This window comes from Gastrolobium bilobum, unplaced genomic scaffold (genome assembly GCF_033153095.1).
Source record: "Gastrolobium bilobum isolate Gb01-03AN ecotype WA unplaced genomic scaffold, APGP_CSIRO_Gbil_v1 utg34075, whole genome shotgun sequence".
In the NCBI taxonomy this organism is placed as follows: Eukaryota; Viridiplantae; Streptophyta; class Magnoliopsida; order Fabales; family Fabaceae; genus Gastrolobium; species Gastrolobium bilobum.
In genome coordinates, this window is record NW_026896709.1 from 80,001 (window position 1) to 101,055 (window position 21,055).

General features: G+C 34.5%; 3 protein-coding genes across 5 annotated transcripts in view; 1 reads left to right on the top strand and 2 right to left on the bottom strand.

Annotated features, from left to right (window-relative positions):
- Positions 1 to 7,482, bottom strand: part of LOC133301568 (V-type proton ATPase catalytic subunit A-like) — a 7,586-nt gene extending 104 nt beyond the window's left edge. Inside the window, exons 1-20 of the mRNA XM_061501219.1 lie at positions 7,273 to 7,482; positions 6,535 to 6,661; positions 6,302 to 6,357; positions 6,164 to 6,220; positions 5,931 to 6,042; positions 5,769 to 5,806; positions 5,563 to 5,664; positions 5,293 to 5,349; positions 5,136 to 5,207; positions 4,945 to 5,046; positions 4,781 to 4,843; positions 4,564 to 4,696; positions 3,733 to 3,839; positions 3,243 to 3,437; positions 2,955 to 3,041; positions 2,742 to 2,846; positions 1,895 to 1,992; positions 1,726 to 1,804; positions 573 to 661; positions 1 to 494 (exon numbers count right to left, since the gene is read on the bottom strand). The exon at positions 1 to 494 is cut by the window's left edge and continues 104 nt beyond it. Of these exons, the coding sequence (XP_061357203.1) occupies positions 380 to 494; positions 573 to 661; positions 1,726 to 1,804; positions 1,895 to 1,992; positions 2,742 to 2,846; positions 2,955 to 3,041; positions 3,243 to 3,437; positions 3,733 to 3,839; positions 4,564 to 4,696; positions 4,781 to 4,843; positions 4,945 to 5,046; positions 5,136 to 5,207; positions 5,293 to 5,349; positions 5,563 to 5,664; positions 5,769 to 5,806; positions 5,931 to 6,042; positions 6,164 to 6,220; positions 6,302 to 6,357; positions 6,535 to 6,661; positions 7,273 to 7,350 (1,872 nt within the window). The 5' untranslated portion in view covers positions 7,351 to 7,482 and the 3' untranslated portion in view covers positions 1 to 379. The remainder of the gene's footprint in view (positions 495 to 572; positions 662 to 1,725; positions 1,805 to 1,894; positions 1,993 to 2,741; positions 2,847 to 2,954; positions 3,042 to 3,242; positions 3,438 to 3,732; positions 3,840 to 4,563; positions 4,697 to 4,780; positions 4,844 to 4,944; positions 5,047 to 5,135; positions 5,208 to 5,292; positions 5,350 to 5,562; positions 5,665 to 5,768; positions 5,807 to 5,930; positions 6,043 to 6,163; positions 6,221 to 6,301; positions 6,358 to 6,534; positions 6,662 to 7,272) is intronic.
- A 3,199-nt stretch (positions 7,483 to 10,681) lies between these two features.
- On the bottom strand, positions 10,682 to 19,803 carry LOC133301561 (uncharacterized). Of its 3 annotated transcripts, XM_061501206.1 has the most exons (15): positions 19,719 to 19,803; positions 18,744 to 19,012; positions 18,248 to 18,571; positions 16,894 to 17,073; positions 16,146 to 16,281; positions 14,492 to 14,826; positions 13,426 to 13,555; positions 12,873 to 13,001; positions 12,702 to 12,746; positions 12,159 to 12,238; positions 11,833 to 11,929; positions 11,617 to 11,706; positions 11,476 to 11,529; positions 11,250 to 11,315; positions 10,682 to 11,137 (listed from the first exon to the last, which is right to left on the bottom strand). In XM_061501206.1, exons 2-15 carry the CDS (start codon positions 19,007 to 19,009, stop codon positions 10,985 to 10,987), a joined length of 2,085 nt encoding a protein of 694 aa, XP_061357190.1. In that variant the 5' UTR covers positions 19,010 to 19,012; positions 19,719 to 19,803; the 3' UTR covers positions 10,682 to 10,984. The 3 variants fall into 3 exon arrangements, with proteins under 3 accessions (XP_061357190.1, XP_061357189.1, XP_061357191.1); XM_061501205.1 differs by lacking the exon at positions 19,719 to 19,803 and having other exon boundaries at positions 18,744 to 19,268; XM_061501207.1 differs by lacking the exons at positions 18,248 to 18,571; positions 18,744 to 19,012; positions 19,719 to 19,803 and adding an exon at positions 17,721 to 17,811.
- On the top strand, positions 19,790 to 20,810 carry LOC133301562 (uncharacterized). The gene has a single exon (XM_061501208.1). The coding sequence runs from the start codon at positions 19,814 to 19,816 to the stop codon at positions 20,585 to 20,587; it is 774 nt and encodes a 257-aa protein (XP_061357192.1). The 5' UTR covers positions 19,790 to 19,813; the 3' UTR covers positions 20,588 to 20,810.
- Positions 20,811 to 21,055: the final 245 nt, after the last annotated feature.

The window sequence follows — 21,055 nt, forward strand, 5'->3', positions numbered from 1 at the left end:
AGAGACTCGTAGCTTCAAGACCGAATCCACCCATAACAGATCACGATCTCATTAAGGTTCATCCATGAATCCGCATGCCCATAGGAATTTCAATTTCTAAAATAAACTTATTCGCTCAGATACATACTGAAATATCATATTTTATCTCTTATTCTCAAGAAACATGTAATAACTAAGGGGATGAATGAAACATTATAAATATAGCTACCGAAGCAACTAGATCAAAAGCCAAACCAGCACCAGGAAAGGAAAGTGATGAGAATGAACGAACCAAACAGTGACTCGTGTACATACAGAGAAAGCTCGGGTTATGCCACCACATGATTCCTTGACTGCCACTTACAATACGATAATACTAGAGCATGAATGCATTCTCCAATCATCGGGTTTCATCCTCAAGGTTGCGGAAACCATTGGTCAGGTCCTCGTGTAGCTTCGTAAATTTGGCAACCAAAGCAGCTTCACCTTCTGCTGGATCCTCAAATTTCTGAGACCTGCAATTTCAGCAGATCAACGGAATAAAACTTACTCTCCATGTCAAATTAGTCCCAATGTGAATTAAAACTACTTACACTAAACGATAGAATAGATCTCCCAAACGATGCTTGATGAGGCTGTAAGTTATCTTCTGACCATCTGTACCGGCTCCCCTCTCTACTGCCTGCACATTTAGCCACCCCACGTTAAAGATCCACAATTACAATGCTACTTAACCATCTTAACTGAATTGGCTTTTCAAGCCCATGTAACAAAACTTTGGCTGAGCTATGAACTAAAAACAACATAAGGAAATGAACAATTTCAGGTCTCAGAATATGTGAATGGAGGAGAACTTGGTAAAATAGATTGAACCTGACAAGTCAACCTGCCAAAACGAGATAGGTTGGGACTTGTGTATTTCAAGTTTCAAGTTTCAACCCACCAACCCAACATGACCTGCCTATATGCTGGGCTGGTCAACCCACTAGTCACTTTTTTTAAAAAAATAAAATAAAATGTTAGATTATGGTTTGGTTGGTCTATATGAATGGCTATTATGTGAGACAAAACCTTTTCTTTTAGGGCCATAATGCTATTATTTTATTGGGAATGTTATTTTTTAATCACTTTTGATTCGGCAGAAAAAGAGATTGATAAAAAAAACAAAAACTTAAGCTTGTTTTTTGGATTGAAATACTAGTACTTATACAACTTAAATTAGATGCTTATGAAATTCTAGTTACAGGATGCAATGATGTGTTCATTTGCAAATATTCACATGCTTGATGTTATTATTTTGTTATATAATAATACTGGAATTATTAATTAATCTTAAGATATGATTTGTATAGCAATGTTATTTGAAATCATTGGCTTAAATCATTCTTTTATCTTTAACTTATTGCTTCACTTTTTTTTAAACTTAAGAAATATTTAGATGTTAGAAATTAGAAATAAAAGATTAGCATTAATATGTTTTTTTTTTAATATTTTATTTTTTAGGCGGGTGGTGGGTTGGTATTTTCAACCCACTCACCAATGACCGGTCAACCCGCCCCACCCCATTTTTGGCGGGTTGAAGGCGGGGTGGGCAGGTGGACCCATTTTGCAAGAAGCAAAAGAGAAGAAATGAACTATTAACTTGAACATAAATGCCAAACATGTATATGGAATACACACCCTATCAACGGTTAGCAGACCCAAGTAAGAACTAAAACCACTGACCGGTTCCTCACACCACCATACCTGATTTGCCAAATTGTAAAAATGGATAATGTTGCGCATCATCCAGACAGACTTGTAGAAGGGACAGAATTTGTCATATCTGTCATGATCACCGAAAAGATAACAACATAAGACGAGTGTCAAATAAAAACAATAGGAGTTGAATTGATATATTCAATATAATCCTCACGGGGTGAAAGCATTTTGTGCAAGATAATCCTCTCTCAGAAGCTTTGCAGTTTCTAAGGTGATCTTGTCTCCTTCAGCTAAGGCATCCTTACCTACAAGCTGGAACAATTCACATGGTCATTATCTTAGATGTAAATGCTCCAATTTGATTTACTACTTGCAGAAAACATGTATAAAAATCCTGATAAATTTTGTCCAAAGTATAAAGGTGATGTTGATGTTGATGTAAAGGAGAAGGTCATAACCCAATAGGTGCCACTTGCAGTGGTTAAAAGTGGTTGTTTGAACTCTAGGTCGAAAGTTCGATCCTTGGAGAAGCACTTTGGGGAGACCTTTGACCTTTACCACACCAGGGTCAAAATTACAAAACAATATATATATATATATATATATATATAGGGTAAGGATCATTTTACACCAGTGTAAGTTACACTCTCAATCTTATGCGTTGATCCCACTTATATCTAAGGGCTCAAATGTTTTAGTAATATGAGCCATTGGATACAAGTGGATCAATGGTCAAGATTGAGTGTAAAACTTCTAACTCTTACACCGGTGTAAGAATATCCTGCCCCATATATATATATATATATATATATATATATATATATCTCCAAAAAAAGAAAGATAAAGTCATAATTTGGCATAGTGTGTTAAAAACTCCATTCTTTATCAGACTATTTATTGCCTTAAGTTTATTTTATAACACAGGTTTAACAGCCTCAGGTTATGATACCTCCTCTATTCACATAAATTGAAGCTCCACAATTCTCAACCCCTTCCCAGTAAAGATGATGATGACATTTCATTAACCTACATTTAATATGAGAGAACCAATTAGAACACACCTGGACAATTTCATTCAGGTCATCTTCTCTTTGCAGCACTTCACGAGCCTTTGTCCTAATGTTTATAAAGTCTGGATCAAATTGCTCATAAAAGGATTCCAATGCCTGGAGGTTCTCAAATATATATAAATCAACAGCAGGAACTATAGGAATACAAATGAAGAAAGCGGAAGAGAGACTATGAATTACAAGGTAACTGATTTTAGGACATACCGTTGAGTACTTTGAATAAGAAATAAGCCAGTTCACAGAAGGAAAATGCTTCCTCTGAGCAAGCTTTTTGTCCAAACCCCAGAAAACCTGCCAAAGTAACAAAAAATTATTTACACAAAATATTAAAGAAGAATTAGGTAGAAGAAGAAATAAACACATGTATACTCATTTTGACAACCAAATTAGGGTTTTAAGAATTTATGGGCCATCAGTTAAGATAACCCAAGCGATTTTTTCCCCCTGGCAGTTACTCAGTTTTGATAACCACATTTGAAAGTATAATTTGACCTGAACTATGCTGAGGGTTGCAGAAGTCACAGGATCTGAAAAGTCTCCTCCAGGTGGAGAAACAGCACCAACAATTGTGACACTACCAGTACGTTCAGGACCTCCAAGACATTTAACTTTCCCAGCACGTTCATAGAAAGAGGCTAAACGTGCAGCAAGGTACGCAGGATATCCACTATCTGCAGGCATTTCTGCCTGTATAAACAAAAAAATAGCTTATAGTTAAGAGCCATTAAGTTGAAGCAACACTACAAGTGATTTCTCATAACAAAACATTGATCAATGTCAATGTTTTCCCATGTGTCATGCCCCATGATATATATAAATTGTCTACTTTATATTAATCAAGGAAGACAATCTAACATCATCAGTAAACACAAAATCATACATGTATTAGATGCAGAAAAAGAGAATTGAAAAAAAAAAAAAAAACTATTTCTAAGTTAATCCAGCGAACAAATGTAATTGCATAAATTAATATGATGCTAACCAGCCGTCCAGAGATTTCACGCAATGCTTCAGCCCATCTAGATGTTGAATCTGCCATCATGCTGACATTGTAACCCATGTCTCTAAAATACTCAGCTAAAGTGATACCTGGGGAGGGAAAAAAAAAGTGATTCCTAGGAGTCCAAAACAATACACAGTCAAAAGATTGCTCCCATAATAAATTCTTTCTAGTAATAACAGCACCATTTACATGAGTTAAACTAATTCAAAAAACATCTTTACCAAGACAAGCAACACATACATCAATTCTCAGGTAACATTCTAACAAAGAAACTTCAGTACTCTTCCAACTGAGTTGCCGCTCCGTGGGCAGTTACACATTTAATCACGTAACATTGAAAATACATGTCATTACAAAATGGAATTTTTAACTACATTTGACAAATCAAAGAAAAGTGAATATGATAATCCTCATAAAGTTTCAACCAAAGTATACAGACTAGCCATTAAAAAGTGTGTATATGACTTAGCTCAGAAATTATGTAAACAATATACATTCTTTATTACCTACACTGTGAATATACTACGGTTTCAGTTCATTGAAAACAAAAAAAAACATAACGAGATAGATAGAATAGCAGATTAATCTGCAGAATATGGATCTTCCCCACTTTTGACGCTTTAAGCACAGATCAAACATTAAGTTTACTTCGCAGCAATGATAGGTGCCAAAAAACACAACTGATTGCAATGCAACACTAACAACTTTTACAAGCCAAATATAATTGTAATGGATAATGGAAAAAAACAGCGAAGATAAATATATCAACATAAAAATTATGTTTTAGAATTTAAGAGGTAAAAAAGGAACCTGTATAAATTGAAGCTTCACGAGCAGCCACTGGCATATTTGAAGTGTTAGCCACTAGTGTTGTACGCTTCATGACAGATTCTTCACGACCATCAGGCAATGTCATTGTAAGTTGTGGAAAGTCCATCAGAACCTGAATAATCATTAAATTGGTTTGACCAACTGCAAAATACACAAATACAAATATTTCATAGAAATAACAACATAGGAAAAATACCTCTGCCATTTCATTTCCACGTTCCCCACATCCAACATAAACAACGGTATCAGAGTTTGAATACTGCCAAAAACAAAAATGGGCAAATTGAAAAGCTTCATGAATTAGGAAAAACATTTAATAGTTACAAAATCAATATGGCTTGATGGGTGTGTGAGGTTCACCTTAGAAAGAGCCTGACTAATGACTGTTTTACCACAACCAAAAGCTCCGGGTATGGCACATGTCCCGCCAAGAACTGAGGGGAAAAGAGCATCAAGAACACGCTATACAAAACACAAGTCGTCAGGCACGAGAGCTATCAAAATTTGTTCATAGATGATACAACCAAATGACCAATGAAAATTAAGTTTACCTGACCAGTAAGAAGAGGAGTATCAGCTGCAAGTTTTGATGCAACAGGCCTTGGTGTACGTACTGGCCAAGTCTACAAGGAAATAAATTGCAAATTACATCCAAGCCAAGTTGCAAAATAACATATGGAAAACCAAAACTCCAAAAATGCAAGAAACCTGAAGCATGGTGAACTTTTTCTTGACACCTTGAAACTCAAGCTCCAATACAGTATCCTGTAAATATATAGAAAGACTAGTATCAGAAAATACAGAGAAGCTCCTGAATAAATAAAAAAAGCAGAAAATAAACAAGTTTGGCAATCCTGCCGCTGTCACAAATTTATGAAGCATAGAGATGCCACAAATAGCACTCTTATAACAATTCAACAATGATCTTTAACAGAAAGTGAGCTGGAGACTCAATAGCAAATAAGTTCAAAAAACAACCTTCAAGGAATATTGACCAGGTGGTGCGACGTAAGTAATCTTTCCCATGGCATCAGGAGGAAGAGCAATATGGTGTTGCATTAGACTGTTCTCAAAAACAGTCTGCAATGGAAATCATGTACACAAAGCTTCAGAAAAAATAATAATACAATAAACAGAAATAGGTTCGATGTACTAGCTAATCTAAGCGGCAAAAGAAAATATACAGCGTATAGATCTCCACCAGTCAATAGGTCTCCTTCACCTGTCACCAATGAATAAGATAAAATATTAAGGGGAATAAAGGACCACATTCCACAATCAACAATCGTTTTCTGTATAGCATAATAGCATCTAAAATTAGTAGTAACAATATGTTCACTGATTACCAATTTTTTTAGGCTGAAACTCCCATAGTACATCTTTGTCGAGTGCTGGAACAGACACACCACGAGGAATATACACATCACCGGATCTTTTAGCAATAGTTTTCAAAGGCCTCTGTTTTGTTCAGAGATGTTAAAGTTAGAAAGAATATGAAAACAAAAAGAATTACTTAATTAACTAAGTAAGAAATCAATTGAAGAAATAATTGAATATTGCATACAGATTAGAGGCAAACCTGAATGCCATCAAAAATATTCCCCAATATTCCAGGCCCCAACTCCACGGACAAAGGCTGTTTAAAAATAAACTGCTTATCAGCTGATGCTGGTCACAAGAATTGAAACGATAAGAAAAAAAGGATATAGCATCTAACCTTGTGTGTCCGTAAGACAGGATCATTAACCATTAAACCAGCTGTTTCCTCATAAACTGAAATTGCAGACAAAAAAAGATTTCTTTGTTAAAAATAACAAAAGGATAAATCTCATACCGTCTATGTAATCATAATATGATATCACGGAAGGGTTGTTGTGGGGTGTTTTTTTTTTTTTTGGTGGTGGGGGGGGGGGGGGGGGGGTGTGTGGAGAGAATGTAAATGTGTAATACCTTGGATGGTAGCAGAATCCCCCTCCAAACGAATAATTTCGCCAATGAGGTTATCACGACCGACACGCACTAATTCATACATAGCAGCCCCAGCCATGCCATCAGCAACCACCACTGGTCCTGAAACCTGTTTTAGTTGGGAAAAGCATAATGATACAACTTTAGCATCCATGGCCCTACTATTCACGTTATTGGCAAGATAATTTAATTAAGGGGAACGTGGCATGATTGGCATATGGGTTATCAATGCCAGAACAACTTGAAAAATTATAAGATCCTAAATGAAACAAAAGTAAAATTGTATCAAATGTATTATAATAAGGTAATGGCAGCATACAAATACCTAAATGGTGTATTGTATAAGACGGCAAACAATGAACCAGACAATAACTCACAGAAAAGGCTAGTAACTTCACAGTAACCACAAATTCAACATAAATCCGGATGCATTCAAACTTAAATCCGGATTATTAGACTCAACTCGAGAGCTCAAATTGAAAATCCCAAACATCTAAATGACCTCAAATTCAAAAAATATAGCATGTTTCAATACAATGATCGACCTCGAAACGTAAAAAAAAAAAAAAAAAAACTCAAAATCAACAATCAAACGGTGTGATTCAACTCGATTGTCAAAATTTAACGTCTCAGATTTTTTTCTTTGAAAAAAAAATTGAAAGCAAATGTTATGGCATAAATCCGATGATAATGGAAGTGATGAAGGGGTGTTGTGCATACCTTACGAACGTAACCGTATTCACTCTCCTTCTCGGAGTCTTCGAAGGTGGTCAAGCGAGCTCCGTAAACCGCTGGCATTTTCAGGCAGAGATCAGATCGGAGAAGTGTTGATGAATTTGAAGATCTGAAAGGACCAAAACCCTAAGAAACAGAGTCAGAGACTGAGAGAGAAACAAGAGAGGGAGAGACTGGGAGAACGTTAATCATTGAACTGTCGTATCGTCATCGTGATGATGGCTTGCAAGTTATGATCCACTGCGGATACATGCGTGACTGTGAGTATGCAATCTTCTTTCTCTACCAATTAAAAATTGCCATGAAGACCTTTTACCAATTAAAAAACTGTCGGATCATAATAAGAGTGGTCCCAACACTTTTTTTCTTTTTCTTTTTTTAGCTAAAGCCTCATTGGATCTCTAATAAAAATTACGGTCTCCATTTTAGTCTTTTACACAAAAAAATTATTCTCAAGTTTCCTAAAAAATTTATAGTAGATTCATTTAGTTGAAACCATGATCCTTACAAATTAAAAAAAATCCATGTACTAAACAAAACAAAAAAGGGTTTTATTTTTCTTAGGTTGCATGAGACAAGTTGTCTCATGCAACACACAAAAAAGTGGATGGAATCCACTTTTTTATTTTTTCTCTCTTTACTATAGTGGGTTCCACTCACTTTTTGTGTGTTGGATGAGACAACTTGTCTCACATAAGAAAAATAAAACCCAATAAAAAATACCTTCACATCTATTCAGTATTTAATATTATAATTTTTATTTTCATTTAATATTTTTTTCCTTAACTAATACCCTTATACACACTTGTTAACAATTTTACACTGTTTTTTAATAATAAGAATTTAGTATGGTAAAAAGTTATATATATTTTTAGAAAATAAATTAAATTCGAACCTTAAAAAAGATAATAACTTATCAGTAACTAAAAGCAATAGAGTATGGCTATCAAAAAAAGCAATAGAGTATAAAAGAAATAATTTTTTTTTTTTTGGTATCCTTTATAAAAGAAATAATCTAATAAGCAATAACAATGCAATAATAATAATAAATCATTATTTTGAAAGTGGAAAATTATATTACTCGAATATATTACGGTTTTTACATAAAAGGTGCATTAGTTTTATGTTTAATATATTTGGAATTTCAAATTTAAAATAATAATTTTAATGAATTTTCATTTAAAAAAATTTGACTTGCTAGGCACGTGCATAAGAGAATATTTTTAAATTTGGCAAAAAAATTGAAATATTATTATTTTAATAAATAATTACGAATATATAACTCTTTTGAAATTATTTACGAATTTATTGCATTCATTCACCCCAAATCGGGTGTAACTGACGAGGCATTCACGCCTAATTTAAGCGTGATTAGTCAGGTGTTGACATGTGGCACCAAAAAGTAAACTTATAAATCGTAAAACTTCGGAAGTCCATAACTTTTGAATCAAGCATTCGAATTAGGTAATTTTTTTTTATTCCATATTATTTTTGAGATTTACGCAATAACACCTCATTTGACATGTTTTATCTCTTACAAACGCAGTTCGAATTTGCAATAATAGTATTATAAGAGCGTTTAGCCCCAAAAGACTCCGAGTTCTTTTCAAACCAACTACTCGAATTATGTTGTTTTTAGTCAAAATTTGTGAAAATTTTGTCTAAATTTAGTCAAACATATTGTCTCGCTGTTCCTGCAACTCTAACAGACATAATTCAATTAATTAAAATCTCGACATAATTGATTTTGAAATCGAGGAAGCTAAACAAATCAAGATTTTTATTTCTTCCCGCCAAAATTTGGCAAACACCCTTGTGATTATGATATCATTGTTACAAATTTGAATTATGTTTATGAGGGATAAAATATGCCAAATGAGATATCATTGCGTAGATCTCAAAATGTTATTTGAAATAAAAAAATATCTAATTTAGATACTCGAGTCAAACATTATGATGTTCCAAAATTTTACGATAACGCAACTGCATAACAAGATTGTGTCACTTAATACAATCCGAGTGAGTTCCTCGTGGGATTGCCACATTCACCTAAAAAAAATATGTGAATGCCTCTATTCAGTGTTGCTGAAATTTCCCGCGACACTAAATGTCTTTTATTAATAAATACAGTGAGTTAAATATCAGATTGTGAAATTAAAGGGAAAAACCCCCTTTGTTCAAAGAGCCGTAATAGGTGACTAGCTGTCTAGCTTGCAACCTTCTTGCCTATATGCACAATAGGGCTACTCAAATCTTCTAATGCACTAATCTTGTTTGTGGAGTTTGGATGGGTATAAATATACCTAGATTATGTAATAGTTAGACTCATATTTTCTTTCTTAAATTTAAAAATACAAAAAATAATAAAAAATCCACTCATTAGAATCATGATTAGGAATCGAGGGGTGATTTTAACTAAATATTGGCATAAGAGGAATGTTATTATATTGACAATAACCCAAAAGAGTCCTATGTGAAATTTTGGTTTTATCTTTCTTTTTACAGATATTAAATCGGTGAAATTTCATCTGAATTCATAAAAGTTTACTAGGAGAGAGATAAACGCAAATCTAAGTCTTGTAAAAATCTAACATGAGAAGATCCATTATCCTATTTGATTGTATTTTTTTTAACACAAATTCTTTATGGGATGAATTTTATGTAGATTCCACTAGAAAGAAAATAAACCTAGATTATTTATTGAGACTCACATAAAACTCCCTCAATGATAAAAAAAAATATATTAAAAATGATATATCAAAATTCAAAAAAAGTGTTGCTAACGTTTCTTTTTAACCACAAATCCATAAATAAAATAAATTTGGACAGAAGGCACATGAGGAATTCTCATTATCGAATATGTTCCATCAGCTACATGCTTTCTTATTTTAACATAGTATATCAAATGCATGTTTCCCTAGTTAATATATTTCACATCTATTATTCATTCAAATTTGCTATAAAAAAAAAATAACTGTCAGTGTAGGTTGCATGACCAGGTTTGAAGTACAAAAGAATTTAATAGATGGTATATAATATGAAAATATTGAAACATTAACAAATAAGTAATAAACCCTGTACTGTAGATAAATACAATTTTCATAACAGTTTAACTTCAATTTTCTAACAAAGATTTATACAGTACACTAAGCTAGCAAACCAAAATACTTAGAAGAGGACACAACTTAATGGGGGTATAAGTAACATTTAATAGCGAACCAAACAAATTAGTTTTGCATTGCCTGACTTAAATTAACACATATCATTGTTATGCTTAACGTAGATCTATTCAAACACATTCAATAATAAAAACGAATAAAAAACAAAATGCCTGATAACACCTAATACGGGTACAAGTACAACAACCATTTGGGAGGGAGTACCCGGTCTAAATTTCTATAATTCCCCTCAAATTTAATGATTTATTTTGTGCTTTGATTTCTCTTTTGCAGCGAGGTAAAATGGTCATTTTCTAGGCCGCTGCAATAATAGCTTGTGTTCATTTATGGAACCGGTGAGAAAAAAATTATACTTCGTTCTACAAAATTACAGTGTAGCATGAATAATGCCTACTCTCATCTACCTACAAAACTATTATCAGAGGCCATATTGGGATTATATTCTATATACAGAGCCTTTATTGGGTAAACTGTATAGGTCGTTTGTAGTACACAATGGAAGGTGCATCCTTTACATTTTAACTAAGCAAACTATTCCATCGTTCTTTAAGGGCCTCATAAGCCTTAGGACAAGGTACAGCCAGTAATCCACGCTCTCCATCAATACAAGTTTCAGTTGCTAGGCTCAGCCTTAATAATGTATTGAGTGCCTTGTCAATTGGCATTTCAACCTGCCAATTTCGAATTGTCAAATAATGCAAATTATGCAATGATTGCAGTCAGCACTACGACCTAACAGACTAAAGTATATACTTCAGAGAGCAGACCTCCCTATTGTATCACCTTTATTTTAAACATTTCATACATGAATCTCTCACATTTCTCTCCAACACTTTGTCGAGAAGTGACCTGCAGTCAAGAATGTTTCACATATGAATTATGTTTTTCACTTGATGCTTTCTCGTAAGATGGATTTGCAAACAATTATTCCGAACCAAAACAACTATATGAAAATGCATTAGCAGAACTCAAGGTAGCATAACTTAATTGGGAGGAACAATTAACAAACCTGACCCTTCTCTGCTTTGAGTAGGACGGCATAAGCCAAAATAGCTTCCTTGTACTGCACACGTAAAGTTTTGGGAGACACAAGTTAATGAAGGTCAGAATACATAAATGCATAGAAATCATAACAGTAGTAGTTTCTCACTAGCTGCTGTTCAGAAGCATCAAGAAGAAAATGTACTGAGCCAAAGCCACTTGCTATAGTTTTTTCATAAAGTGTCTTGTTGACTAACAGCTGCAACACAACATTCTTGACAATTAAGATATTTTTCTTTCCACAGAATGCCAAGAAAGAACTATTTTTCATAATCTTGTAGCATAATAATCTCCAATAGCGCAAGAAAAGATTAATGTAATTTACCTGATACCGATCCCATGTCTGTTTGTATCCTAGAACTACACGACTCCCATATATTATTAGAGCACTTATGGCAACTACATCAAGTAGTACTGCTGACCTGACATAAAAAAGTAAAATATTGTTAACAAGCGCTCCAACAGCTTCTCAAATGATGTAACTTCTAAGCGGGAGCTACCCAGTTTGTGAAGAAAAATAAAACAATGTCTTTTTAAAATCAGAGATGGTTGAGCCTAACTATGTCGAACTTAGAACCATAATTAAACTCATTCATAGAGATGCTGCAAAATCTTCAAGGAAAATTATCATATGGACTGAGATGCACATACGGGGAAGATAAGACATTCTCAAATTTGTAGTTTATGAAGTATGCCAGAAGTCCCAAAATTGTGGCAACATCCAAGCGAACCTGTAAGTTTACAGTTAATAGTCACAAGGCTAAGAAAATGAGGGTAAAAAAACCTTTGCAATATACTAAAATTATCCCATCATTATATTATTATTCAATTCATTACAGGAAAGCATGGCAGGTTTATCTATCTTGTATAGTAGTTCCAACTAAAGAGACATCAACGAAGTATGGACACTATCTACCATAATCATGAAAGTTGTGCTGAGCATATTTATCATACCTCTTTATTAGATCAAGACGCGATTACCCAGACAACTATTTACTTGTCAAATTGGGCCAGGCTCTGATTTAAAAAATGGGTTTGTTTTGGGAAAGCTTATTAACAAAGGGAGGAGAAAAAGATCAAATTACATTATAAATACAGAATAAGCATATAGACACACTACTACACCATAGCTTGCAACTTTAAATGAGTTTAAGCTAAATCTAAACAAGCAGAAGAGTTTTAGCAGCTTCTTACTGTGTCTATGATGCGGAATGATAGCTTTTTGTGAGGAAAAATTACCTGCAAATAAATTGAATATCATCTGAACAACTATACATACAAAAATGTCAAGTTATGACAGGAAGAACACTAAGAAGAGTCATCTCGTCTGAGATCTGACAGTCCCTGCAGTGGCAAAAATATTACCGGTAGATCTGGAAAAGGAATTCTCTCATAGATCTTTAATTGCAATGATGGAACCTCAGCTTTATCTTTAGCGTTTGTTTCACTAACTTCTTTGGTATAAAGTAGAATTAATTCTTCAAATGCTGGCTCCTGTTTTGGGAACGTATAAAACTTGGATCAATTTTTCCAGCATAATATATCAGCATAACCAAGAGATAAAACATCATAACCAGTCTCCAGCTTAACCTCCCCCCCCCCCAAACAACAACAACAAAAAATTCCCAGTGGAGAATTTTATTAACCATTACAACTAGGAACATAAATTCAATACCTGTCTCAAAAAATGAAAAACCATGTCAATTATTAGGAAAATTATGACACTAGTATATTTATAAGTAATGGTATATGTATGATCTATCTTCTAAATGCTGCAAAAGGAAAGAAATTCCATGTACACATGAAGGTCACAAGCATAAGGTACGTCTTAAATTAATACACAAAGGAAGAGTTAGAATAGCTCTCCTAAATACATATTTATGTAGCTCTACAAGGAATTATAGATAATAGGGAATACCTGCAGGACTGACTGTGAGAAAAGTATAGAAATGGAAGTTTTCAACATTTTCCAAGGATTGTTTCCACAGTATTTCCTTGTTGCAGGTCTCCATATATCACTTAGTGATATCCTTGATAGAAAAGTAGGCCTGGATGGAGACTTTTATTGATTGGTCATGTCAAACAATGGTGCTTCTACCAAATTATCCCTAAAACTAGGAAACTAAACATGACATGAGGACACATGTCTTTAGCAGATATTGAATCACTCCATCTGTCTATTTCAAGGTTTCAGTTTTATATGATTCTAAACAATTAGTTTACCCCGTGAACCCAGTAAGACATTTAAAATGAATTAAAACCAATTATAAAGTGGGAGCTCATGCATGAACAATGTCAACCAGGAGGTAGCTCAATTGGCGCTGGCCCGAGTCTCTAATATTGGGGTGGGATGATGATGATGCCGTCAGAGGTTTGATTCTCCAATAAGCCAGTCACCTATTCCCATCCCTTACCAAGGTGCTTGCACCTCAAATGCACAAAAATATTGCATAGACAATCATAGAATCAGCTTTTGATTTTAATGAAGCTCAAAGCCATTTATTTAAGATATCGCTTGATTTTATGTGCAAGCCATGAAGCCCCAAACCTTCAAGAAAGGAGCCATGTCTGTCTCTGACATGAACCAGGGAGAAACTTGACACTTCCGACACTTCTGAATAGCACTTTTAGGAACAAAGTATAATAAATTTGAATATTTGAGATTTTTTCTCTCCTTTCAAGACATTCTTTACACATATTTGGTGCGCAAGCATTTTTTCAAAAAACTCAAGTATTTTCTGGTATGAAATGATACAATTTGTGTCATTTAAAATGACACACTTTTCCCTATATACATATATATAAGTGTTGTCAACAGTTTTATTTTATTGTTTAGACTTTGCTATGTCACTGTTGCTGCAATTAGCAATATCAGTTCAATGACGATTTCATGGAAATCAAAGATCATTTTGATTCTTTATGATTAAGAGGAGCATCTAACAGAGCTAACATACAGCAATAAAAGAGATGTTTGTGTAGCAAACCTTAAGTAAGGTTCAGGAGCGTTACTATTATTGTCAACCTCAAAAGGTGTCTCTGGGATAGGGGGAATAAGTCCAATCCAAGAAAGCAATCTCCTTAAGAGCCTTTCACGGGGACCAACTGGCGACAAAATCCCTTCATACAGAGATACTGCCCTCTGAGCTGCCAGCCAAATAGGGAGTTCTGCATTTTGTACTTGGTTTACATCTATTTTCTCATCTGAAGCATGGTCATTATAAAGTAATGATTTCTGAAATACTGACAGTTCCTTTAGCCAAAGCCTCAATCTTTCTGTCCAATTTTGTACTTCTTGTTTCTGACCGGCATTTTCATAAAGCTGCAAAAGAGAACAAAACATGTTATACCTGATACTTAAGGTACTAAAACTTGAAAGATAATTTTGACAAGTTAGGCATAATCATGATATCATGCATTACCCCTAACTTGACAATACCAAACCAGAGATAATATTAAAGTAATCATAAGCCATGCTGTTATAGATAGATTGACTGTTGAGATTAAGTTGATTAAACACAATTTACAGACAAACCATATCAAAAACTTTATGTTTCGTGCTAGTACGAAAAAACAGAGAGAGAAAACTATTTATGGCTCTCATAAAAAAAAGGGGTGACAGTCAAGAAAGCATAAAGTGTTGCAATATGGAGAATGAAAGTTACACATGCAGAGTGCTATAATATCAATTATGTACAGAGAGTCTTAGAAAGTTGATACCCTAAATAATTGGGGAGAATTATGGTTCAAGAAATCCTGGTGAACATTTCTGAAATTTGGCTAATTTCGTTACCTAATTACAAATATGTTTCTGGATTCCAATTTCCAGAACCCTCTCCCTAATAACGTTTGCGTTGGGAATTTTGAACATCAAAATAGTCTGATGTTATATGTGAACACGCATTTTAGTGAAAAGGAAATCAGTTTCTGTAACAATAGCATCTCACATGCCCAAGTATTAGTAATTCCTTCCCACAGCATACTCTTCCACAATCTCACCTCTTCGGTCTAGCTATAGATTAACATTTTATCAAAGTAAAAGTCACTAGATGCTATAATTGAATACATCAAGTGTAAATGTATTATTTCCAGTGTCCCTAGTCTGCTTGACTGAACAAACGTGATCTCACATGTTACCTACATACAATCATGCAAGTCTTACATGTCAGCATATTCAAATAAGGCTCTAATCTAATTCAAATTCCTTAGTATCATATTCTACACATTAAAAGATCAAAGATTATGTGCCTAAATTAATTCCATTGAGTGGATAAATATAAAGACAATGTCAACAGGGGATCTTCCTGCTCTAACTTGATAATACATGTTAATTTTTCTTACTCTGGAAAACTATTATACCTTTTACATTATGATTCTGAATTCCCTTTGCATAATTTCTTGTTCGCTAGTCATTTGAAATTTTGAATATCTGGAGAAGATTACTGACAGTGGAAGCATTTAAGCCATGTTTGATGCATCTTATGAAATATCTAATTATCTATACAATTTATGACAATATATTTATGCAAGAAAATGTGTGTAAAGAATTTTGTCTTTCTCATGCCTGAAAAATGGCATTATTCTATATCTCTACACAGATATCAAAAAAGCTAAATGATGGAACAAGAACAAAATAATTACCTTGCTAATCCAGGTCCCAAGTTTTGCTAGTGGTTTTGATATAACAGAGAAGATTTTTCGTAGAAGCTTAGACTGTAAGTAATCCAGTTTTTCAACAATTAGTAGGCCTTTCTGCTTCTCAGTTGCATAACCCCGCCTACAATAGAAAAAGCAATACATTACTCCTAGATAAACAGAAGAAATATGCTAAATTATATATTTTGCATTATTTAAGTCCACTTCCACCTAAAGAGTTGTAAAATATTTTCATCTGGAAGGTTACCCAAACTAGAAGCTTAACTGAACAGTTAGAACAGATACCAGGTGAATATCCACTCAGAAATAACCACATAAAATAAAGACAGTACCATGAAGTTTCAGAAAAACATAGGAATTCCCATTATAGTAACAGGTAAAGATAGACGCATTGATAAACCATTGCTTAAATCAAATGCAAGGCAAGAGATCCTAAAGAAGAGAAAAAAGAAGGTAACTATGCAGCAATTAAAAAAACAAAAAGAATAAAGAACGTAATATATTATTTCACTATTCAGTAATCGATCACACAGAAGTTCACTCACATGTTTGAAGCGTCGATATTGAAACTATCATTCAAAAATTACTAGCATGGCATAGCAAGATCTACTTATCCCTTTGCAAATTTAAAATGATATATGTGCATATTAAGGATTCAAGATTAATTTCCAAAATTTGATTTAAAATTTAATATGAAAGAACAAACATGCAGAAATAATATATATGGAATTACCTAAATATTATGGCATTAGACTCATATTCTCTCTTCCAATCAACATATATTGGCAAGGTAAGAAGATAGTCTGTGTTCAATGCAGATGTTAACATCAGATCCCTAGCTGATAGTTCTTCGAATTGCGCGTCAGAAAGAAGCTGCATGAAAGCACGTTGGAAACGAGTAGCAATAGTAACACTGCCAACAAATATGGAATGATGAGTTAGTCAAAGCATCGTTTTGAACAAAATGGAAACAGAGCAACAAATAAAAAAATGAAAAGATGAAAAGAACAATACTCAAGTAGGCATCTCCTTTTTGTTTAAACATATGCATTCATATTATATATTACACTGTTATATGAAGAGCTCCCATCTTACCTATCCTGGCCTTTAGATTAGCCCCTCACATTAATTCATGGTCGAAAAAGAAAATGTTGAAACACATTTCTACTCTTTTTAAATTTATTGTTGTCCTTCTGATTTTGAATTTTCTGACTTGGTCTGCCTATGCAATTGATTCCTTCTTTCAGGGAAAGGCTCCAATAAAGGATCTAACAGGACGTAATTTGAAATCAGAAGGATCCAACATCAACATCAACTACACCTTTATCTCAAATTAATTGAGGGGTGGTAGATGAACCCAAATAAAAGATACGAAAAGGTTGAAAAAAGATAAAAAATAAAAATAAATAAATAAAATAGTAATAATATATATATATATATATATATATATATATATATATAAAAGTAATAAAAGAAGCTGAAAAGAAGAAGAGGGGGAAATAAAGAGGAAAAAGACTAAAAAGGGACTATATGGAACATAGGAATAACAACGGGTCTAACCCTCCACCATGCTTATAGCTCTTCTTCATTCCGTTCTAAGGCACACCGTCCGCCAATCTATATCACACTCTATTAAGTCTTGTTTTACTACCTTCTCCCAATAAGTTTCGGTCTATCTCTACCTTTCTTTGTGTTGAGCTCTTGGTAACAGACTTTTGTTCTTACGGGAGCATCAGGGGCCTTCTCATTATGTGCCCAAATAAGAAGGATCCAAATTCAAAAAAAAAAAAAAAATTGATTAGAGAGATGGAAAACGAGATTTTCAAGAAACATAAAGTAGTCATTCCCCTAACTTGGATTCTTTTCCAACTTGTGATTCACCTAATTTTAAATTGATTTCTACTTGATCCTTAAGAAGCATATTAATGATGATATATGTAATTTTGAAGTATATTGACTGGAACTACCATTACAGCATTTCTCTCTATTTTTATCTACAGAGCATCAATTGAATTAAAACAAATGCAGTGCAATGCTTGCTCCATAATAATTAGAAAGGAGCATAACGGTGTCTGTTTGGGACAAACCTGGAACCCCTATCATAATCTTTCTTGCCTGTCATGTCCAGAGAACGTAAAAGACTCCTCAGGTCCAAACCACGGTTGGAAAGCATAGGATTTTCCAGTTGAACCTGCACATCCTGATAGACCTTCCCGTCCTCAACTCCAAGGATGTCATTTCTAACCAAATCGGAGTCCATCCCATTCGCCACGACTTGTTTCTCGGAATCTGGTGGATTCTGAATGACGGAGCCCTCACCCTCAGTTTGGAGTGAATTGGTAAGGTGATAATCGGAACGCATCTCCTCTAAGATAGTTTTATGCTCAGCATGAAGTATAGAGTCCAAGCATCTGTTGTTGCCGTAAAATATGCATAAAAAGTGAAAAAAAAAAAAAAAGAGAAAGAGAAGATGACACCACATATTTCAGCAAGATGATTTAAGAAGAAGACAAGTGTTTGAAAAGAAAAGGAGAGGAGAGTAGTAATGTAAAGTAATGTAATGTAATGTAATGTGAAACTTACGAGGTGAGAAGGCGAAAGTGATGGGCATCATCTTGGTCTTGGTTGAACATGAGAGAGAGGATGGCATCGAGAAGTTGGGACTTGGAAACAGGGATGTGTTTCTGTCTGGGCACTTGTATTTTAGAAATTCCCACTTCTTCATCATCTTGCTCATCAATATCATCGTTGGGATTTGGACTTGGACTTTTGTAGTAGTTGTTCATCATGCTTTCCTGTTCATCTTGTGAGGCTGAGGATGAGGATGAGGATGGATCGACTACGGACATTTCCTGAACCCGTGAACAAGAAGCGGGAGGAAACCTGAGGAGGCCAGTGATAGCGATACTAATAGTAGCAGCATGCAATTGTGATTGTGAAGAGAGAAAGTGCAAGTGCTGAAACAAGGGTTTGGATTGCCAACTGTGTTGTGCCTGTGACATTGGAAGAGCGTTGCTCGCCAAAGCGTACCAACAATATGACATCTGAACTGAACAAGCAATGCCCTCTCACCCCAACAAAACTCTCTCTCTCTCTCTCTCTGTTTTTTCCCCCCTTTGTTGATAAATATTAGTATCCCGTTGTATGGTTGCCAAAAAAAATTTCCTTTTCCTTTTGGTCTTTTTTAGCACCACTAAACTCATAATATTTTTTTGGGATAAGTCTACGTGGACCCCACTGACTAAGGAAATTGAAAAAAGAGTAAATATTATTTTTGTTACTTAACAAAAAAATAGATTCTCACGTTAGTCTCTTATAAAAAAAATTAGTCTGTTAGTCCTTATGAAATTTAAAGTAGATCTATTTTAGTTTTTTTGATAGATTAACGTGGATCTTTTTTAAATTTATAAGTAACTACTATTTTAATTAAATGGATCCACTTTAAATTTGTTAGAAATCTTTACTATACTAATTTTTTTTTTTAAGAAATAAAATGAAGACGGTGCTTTTTTGTCAGGACCAAAAATATAATTACTTTTGAAAAAATATCAACCCTACCCAACTGTCTCAAAACATTTATCTGAGTGGAGTGAGTGGCGCCGCGGCTGCAGTTGTTGATAAATCATAGTTATCCTCTGTCTCCAGTCTCCTCGATGATGAATCTGTTGCAGCATCATCATCATGTTTATTTTAACTTTAAGAATCCTTGTATAATAAATCAAACTGATCGGGGAGTGTTGGTGTCAGTGTCATTGAGAAGGGAATCATCAGAAAGAGAAAGTGTGGCAGCACGAGACAGAGTAATAGAATTCGGAAAATACAAAGGGAAGATGCTAGGAAGCCTTCCGTCGAGGTACCTGAAGTGGGTATGCAAAAACTGTAGAGCAGGGAATTTTGAGGAGTGGGGTAACCTTGCAGACAAAGTCCTTAGAGACCCAATCTACAGAGACCGCATCGAGTGGGAGTTAGCTCTCAATGTGTTGAATGGCAATAATGTCAATGTCAACTTTTCTTCTTCTTCTTCTTCTTCTTCTGAGCTCGTGGATATAAGTGAGAGGTTTGGTTGGGATAACCTAGACAAGCTTGGTTGGGCTAAAGTTGATTTTGACCTTCTCGGCACTTCTAAAGGTGGTAGAATTCCAAGACGCCAACATCACCCACCACCTGCCTCACAATCACTCTCTCAACCTCAACCTCAACTGCGGAACACTAGCACTAGCACTAGCACTAGGAGGATGGAAAGAAGAGAAAGGCAGAAAATGAGATCGAAGACAGAAGCAGAAGCACATCAACAACACATGCTCGTGGATGATGACGACGAGGACGACAAGGGACAGACTCAGAATCAGAATGGCATTAATGCCAACCCATTCCCTGGACGTCAGGCCCTTCTGCGGAAGGCCATAAACCGCCGCACAAGAACATGATAGGTTTTTTTTTTTTTTTTTTTTTGAAATATTCCAATTGATTCATCACTTCGTGACTAATCCTATTCAAGACTAGAATTAATACTTTAAACTCCTCCTCAAAAATGATACTGAAAAAAGTGGAGAATTGAACACATGCTCTCACCCTGCCTGCTCAACTTCAATGCCCTAAGTGAGTTATGACCATTTGGTAGGTTTTTCTTTTCTAAATCTTGCTTCTCACTCTCACCCTCTCTCTGTTTTATATTATTCCAACTGGTCTTGCAACACCTCTACAACACATTCAATTCCTTATAATTCGCTTTGCAATTTTGTATGACATAATCAACCCTTTGAAGGGCCCACATTAGAATTTGAGTTTGGCCAACATTCCAGCCTTGGAAATTATTACAACTTGGTAGTGTGTTCGTTTTTTTTTTTTTGATAAAATGGTAGTGTGTTCTTTACTTATAAAAATTAGCGGGGGAA

Coding starts and splice junctions, on each gene's coding strand:
- LOC133301561 (XM_061501205.1), bottom strand. CDS start 19,204: ATGTCATATTGTTGGTACGCTTTGGCGAGCAACGCTCTTCCAATGTCA. Junction 17,074..18,247: donor GATTATGATAGGGGTTCCAG/GTTTGTCCCAAA, acceptor ATTTGTTGGCAG/TGTTACTATTGCTACTCGTT. Junction 14,827..16,145: donor TTGGGACCTGGATTAGCAAG/GTAATTATTTTG, acceptor TCTCTTTTGCAG/CTTTATGAAAATGCCGGTCA.
- LOC133301562 (XM_061501208.1), top strand. CDS start 19,814: ATGATGAATCTGTTGCAGCATCATCATCATGTTTATTTTAACTTTAAG.